General features: G+C 38.5%; 1 protein-coding gene across 1 annotated transcript; it reads right to left on the minus strand.

The window, feature by feature from the left end:
• Nucleotides 1–4430: 4430 nt before the first annotated feature.
• Nucleotides 4431–5354, minus strand: Or5bh3 (olfactory receptor family 5 subfamily BH member 3). Its single transcript, NM_001000491.1, has one exon. The coding sequence runs from the start codon at nt 5352–5354 to the stop codon at nt 4431–4433; it is 924 nt and encodes a 307-aa protein (NP_001000491.1).
• Between the last annotated feature and the right edge of the window lie 1009 nt (nt 5355–6363).

Below are 6363 nucleotides of genomic sequence, written 5' to 3' on the forward strand. Positions count from 1 at the left end.
TCTCTTAGGGTCTATAAGACATCTGCCCAGGATCTTCTGGCTTTACTAGTCTCTGGGGAGATGTTTGGTGTAATTCTGAGTAATTCTGTATCTCTACCTTTATATGTTACTTGACCTTTCTCCCTTACTGCTTTAATATTCTTTCTTTGTATTATGTATTTGGTGTTTTGACTATTATGTGACAGGAGGAATTTCCTTTCTGGTCCAATCTACTTGGAGTTATATAAGCTTCTTGTATGTTTATGGCATTTCTTTCTTCAGGTTAGAGAGGTTTTCTTTTATAATTTTGTTGAAGATATTTACTGTCCTTTAAGTTCAGAGTCTTTGTTCTCTTCTATAACTATTATCCTTAGATTTGAACTTCTCATTGTGTCCTGGATTTCCTGGGTGTTTTGAGTTAGGAGCATTTTTTGCATTTTCTTTGATAGTTGCTTCAATGTTTTCTATGGCATCTTCTGCCCCTGAGATTCTCTCTTCTATCTCTTTTATTCAGTTCATGATACTGACATCTATGACTCCTGATCTTTTTCCTAAGTTTTCTATCTCCAGGGTTCTCTTCCTTTGTGATTTCTTCATTATTTCTATTTCCACTTTTAGATCCTGAATGGTTTTGTTCAATTACTTCACCAGTTTGGTTGTGTTTTCCTTTCATTCTTTAGGGATTTTTGTGTTTCCTCTTTAAGGGCTTCTACCTGTTTATCTGTGTTCTCCTTTATTTCTTTATGGGAGTTCTATATGTTCTTCTTAAATTCCTCTATCCTCATCATGAGATGTAATTTTAAATAGAAATCTTGCCTTTCTGCTGTGATGGGGTAACCAGTACTTGTGGTGGGAGGACTGGGATCCGATAATGCAAAATAGTCTTGGTTTCTGTTACTTAGGTTCAAGTGCTTGCCTCTTCCCATCTGGTTATTTCTGATATCAGTTGGTCTTGCTGTCTCTTACTGGAGCTTGCTCCTCCTGTGAACCTGTGAGCCTGTGAGCCTGTGATCTTTGAAGTGACAGCAGTCTTGGGAGGCCATCTCTCTCCTGGTAGGATTTGGGTCTAGAAGGCTCTGGGACAGCCTTAACTCTGGGCACAGATGAAGACCAGAAGGATATGCCGAACATTTTTGTCACCTAAGTCCACAAGTTCACATGCATTCATTGTCAGAGCTTGCAGCTTCTAATGGCATAGAGTCCTGTTTTCATTGCCTCTCCATTTCTGTACAACAGATCTTTGGCTATGGCTCGCTCAATTCCATCTAACCTGCTCCACTTTATTTCGCCATTCTCTACCCTCAGAGGCTAAAATGTAAGCATAGATAGATTTGATTTGGGGTACAACAAAGATGCAAATTATTACTGTTGAACATGTTAATATCTATCCTAGCCACAAACTGTCACAGACATAATATCACCTTTTGTAGGTGACCGAGTTAGAATCACTAATGATCTTAATAGAGATACCTAATTGTAAAATCCCAAATACCTTTGGTGGGTGGGGACATCCTATTCACTGAAAGGTAATATGCTCAAGTTAAGTTCGTCCTCTTCTCCAGCAGCTGCTGGCAAGAGAAACCTGCTATTAAGTAGAGACCCTGTAAATATGAGTCTTAGTAAAAGGTTACTGGATACCAATGCGTGTCTGCACTTGCCCCTTAAGCATTCCTGCACCTATGAGACGTTGTAACACTAAATAGCCAATTTAAAGCAGCATGACAGGTTGAAGAAAAGACTAGAAAAACATCTATGTTTGAGGAGCTTTAGTAAAAATGTTTCTTTTTTCCCTCAGAGGGGCTTTATCTTTATAGATACATATTGTTCTGGACCTGAAAATTATGTTGCTAGTCCTATATATGAGGCATATCCATTACAAAAGCACTTTGATATACCCTGAGGCCTATAACTTCCTGTGGAGAAATGATGAAAGGCGATGAGGTCATGGCTACCTGTAACTTCTATGAGATAACTTAAGGTATATATTTCGGGGTTGGTCTTCCTACATGCTAAAAAGAAGAGGTGATAATTTAGTGTTTGTGGCACAATTCTCTGAGGTCCATTTTCTCATGTCCTCCCAGCTGTAATAAGTATCACAGCACATTAAAATATAGTGGTATATAGGTTTTGGGTTATGAATCAATAAGCCAGAATTCTAATTCTACCTCTGCTACTGACTAGCTGAATGATTTCTAAAATATCCTTTTCCCCTTGAGGATATTCTGAAAAGAACAGCTTTTATTAATCCAGTGTTTTCTGTCATTGAGTTTCTGGAGATATGTCTTAGAGAAAGATGGTGAGAGCCAGGTAATGAGTACATCATATCGCCTATCTCGCTGTTATGCTTTCAATCTTGAAGATGTCTCAGTGCTGAAAATACTGAAATGTACTATTCTTTGTTCTTTTAGTGGTCCTGGTTATCTCTGGATTCCAATTTGGGAAACAGTACATTAAGATGGTCTTTTATTACAGGATACAATGTATATACATACTTGTATCAGAAGCTTGACAAGAACAGAAATCTAGAGAGGATATCAGATTGATATGGTTATGGTGGAGAGAGAAAGGTTAAGGGTGATTGAAGGAAAAGAGGTTCAGATTTCATACTTTGGGGCAATGGAAAACATCCACAAACCCCAAAGAATTTGTTGTTGTGGTATTCCAGGAGACAAGAATTTAACTTTGCCTTTACTGAACAACAGAATACGACAATATATAGTAGAGAGTGTGGGCTTCATAATAAGGTTAGTTGTAAATGAATTTTAGATCTGTTTATTTCTTTTAGCCTATCTTAAGTAACAAGGACCTATGCTAGGTATATGATTAGACATTTTCCTGCTTGTTGATAAGGTTAGGGATTTGATATATTTATTTTTTCCTTGATTTTTGAGATGTTTTCACATCATGCAGCCCAGGCTAGCATTGAACTTAGCATGCTGGTGCCTCTGACTCCCAACTGCTTGATGTATGATGTATGCTTGAGGTATGTGCCATGATCTCTGGCTCCAGATAAACATTATTTTCTGCCTTTTCTTGAATGTGTTGTAATACTAAATTCTATACACAAAAGTCAAGTGACTTCTCGTGTTTACAAGCTTCGGTTGTGCAAACCTTGTTCCTTGATTTAAAACTATTGGTTAAATAAAATTGACTACAGCAAATTACTGGAGGGATTGGGGTAGGTAGGTTTGGAGTGGTCTTGTTGGAGGAGGAGAGAACAGGGAGAAAGGAGGAGAAGGAGAGAGAGGAAACCACTAAAGGGAAGATAGACCATGACGAAGGGAAACAGCAAGTATCTGGAGTACACCACTGGGGAGGTAGCCAGGTCATAAGTTAGAAGAGTAGAATAGGGGTCACCCCCCAGTAATTGTCAAAGCCAAATAAAATAATGATAGTCTGTGTCTCATTTACTTGTAAGCTAGTCAGAAATAAGCTTAAATTGGTTACATTACACCAAATGACATTATTTCTCCCCAGCTATTTGTTACAGTTTGTTCAATTCCCTAAATTATATTTTCATTTATAAAATAAAAAATAATGTTTTATGTTCTTTATACTTTTTTTCTTATGGTACAATGGTGTGAAGATTATGCGATCCCAGCTAGTTCTCTGTCACTGAGCTGTATCATTGCTCACAGTACTCAGAGACTAGAACAATCATCATGTTTTGTCCCATAATTGTAAGTTCTGATGAGTAACTGTGACTAATGAGTTAATTGGGGTTATCGTTCCATTTGTGTTTTTTGTTGTTTTTGCAGGAATATTCAGTAATAACAATGAGCCTGGTCTAGTTCCAATCAAACTTTGCATGCAGCAATCGCGGGCACAATTCAGAACTGGATATCTCAATAAGCAATGATCACTGGTTTCTGTAAAGGATCTGAAAATTCTAATTAGTGAGTCCCCTCTAACTTGTAGTTTTTAAGATTTACCCCTGCAAATCTCAATAATAAACATTGAGGAACCTTCTGAATCTCAGCACAGATGTAGACTGAATCTAACTCAACTTATGGAGCACCACATAAATCCTCAATAGAAGAAAGTGAATGAATAGTGTTATTTGCAGTCCAGCTGTCAATTATGCTTTATCCTGTAAAAACATGGTGAGACTAAACGCTTTCTAACCTACCTGTAAAATGAGAATCATTTTAACTTCTAACTAGTATTATATAAGCTCACATGTAAATATGTCAAAATGTCATATTTATAGTCCTAAACTTAGATCTTTTCTTCTTAAATATTTCTCATCAAATCACTCTCTCAGAAAATATAGAATATATTGCACATACAATCTTCCCTTACTATATTTTGACTTAACTACACAAACAGTCCTAAACACTTAACCAGAGAAATGAAATTGTTCTTAACAAGCTTTCATGTGTAACACAGGAAAACACTGAACAAAATGTAAATCTTCATAAAATCTATTATCTCTTGAGGCACACAAGAGATTATTGACTGTGCCTCAGTATTTTCTGTACAGCAGCTTTCACTTCCTGATTTCTCAAACTGTAGATGAGAGGATTTAGCATAGGGATCACCACAGTATAAAACACTGAGATCATCTGATTTCCTGCTTGAGATCCATGCCGAGAGGGCTGCAGGTATGTGTACATTGTTGTCCCGTAGTACAGAGCAACTGCAGTCAAGTGGGAAGTACAGGTGGAAAAGGCTTTCTGTTTGCCAGAAACTGATGGAATGCCCATGATAGTCATAAATATAGACATATAGGAGACAAGAATTACCACAACAGAGGTGACAAGGGTGAATCCCCCACAGCCAACTACCAAGAATTGGGTTATCCAGGCATCAGAACAAGCCAATGCCAGCAGTGGGGGGATATCACAGAAGAAGTGTGAAATGACATGTGGCTGGCAGAAGGACAGTTGTGTGATGGAAGTTGTTACAGCAACCATGTTAAATAACCCACCAAGGTAACATCCTGCTACCAAGAGGATACAACGAACTTTTGACATTGTAATGTGGTAAAGCAATGGCCGACAGACGGCAGTGTAACGGTCATAGGCCATGGACGCCAAAATGTTACATTCAGCAGAAGCGAAGATGATGAACAAGCCCATTTGAGCCATACAAGCAAAGAAAGAAACTTCCTGTAGCTGAGATAATAAGTTGACTAAAGTCTTTGGGGTTGTGATGGAAGAGAAACAGACATCAAGGAAGGACAGATTTGAGAGAAAAAAATACATAGGCGTGTGGAGGCGGTGGCTGACTTGAATTAGGACCACAAGCCCTAGGTTCCCCAGCACAGTGATGAAATAAATAATAAAAAAGAGTCCAAAAAGTAGGACTGCAAGCTGATGGTTATCTGTCATACCAAGAAGGATGAATTTAGTGCCTGCAGATGAATTCTCCATTGACAAGGCTGACAATCACTCCTGACTTGTTAAAAGCTCTTTAGGCTGTGAGAAAATAAAAGAAAACTAGTTGGTATGTGTAAAGTAGTCCTCCAAATACATAAATCAGGGCACTAGCTAACCCTTCCCCTTATCTGTAGTCACATGTCAAGTCCCTTTCCCTACCTGAGTGCCATTTCCAAATAAAATGTGTAATATGGAGACGCTAAAGAAATACAGAAAAGCAAGACAGAGGCTAACAAAACCCAGGAGCTAAGAGGAAATTAGGGGTGACAAAAGAGCAAAGGCCTAGGAAGCCAATGAGACCTGACATTAGTTGTCAAAGGAATAAGTGGGGATATATTATATGTGCTTATAATAACAACAACAAACAAATAAACAACAAAACAATGACAAAATGAAATAGTGCAGTTGAACTTCATCTCGTCCTCCCTCCTACGCCTATGGGATGGAAATGAGGCATGAGGCTACAAAACGACAAATGGGTCAACTAATTCAATCACGGCCTACTCTCCATGCCTTCAGAATCTGGAACTTTATGACAGAATAGGAGTTAACATTATTCACTATTTACATTGGTCAGCAAAGCATTTTCGAAAGCCATGGTAATGTTCTCACTGAAATACCATTACAGGGATTAAAAGATCCCCAAATCACCACAAGATGTGGAGCTATGATCTGAACCACTTATATCCTGTGAAACATCAATCAAAGAAGGGAAAACCTCCCGTGGTTTGTGTAGCTTCCAGTGGTCCAGCTGTTTGAGCCTTTGGCGACTCCTAAACAAAAGGGAATACAGGTACAAAATTAAATGACTCCCTAGTGCACTTAGTGAACAAGTGTGTCTAGACAAATAGCAAAGTGGTTGCGGTCAGATGGTATCAGGAGTGCACGGGTTCTGGACCCCATTCTTGTGCTCATAGGCTATCTCTGTTGCTAGGCTACCTCACACAAATACCAGGCCCTTACCATAGGTAAAGATCAGACAACAGAATGTGTGTACCTATGC

The sequence above is a fragment of the Rattus norvegicus genome, chromosome X (genome assembly GCF_036323735.1).
Source record: "Rattus norvegicus strain BN/NHsdMcwi chromosome X, GRCr8, whole genome shotgun sequence".
Taxonomy (NCBI): Eukaryota; Metazoa; Chordata; class Mammalia; order Rodentia; family Muridae; genus Rattus; species Rattus norvegicus.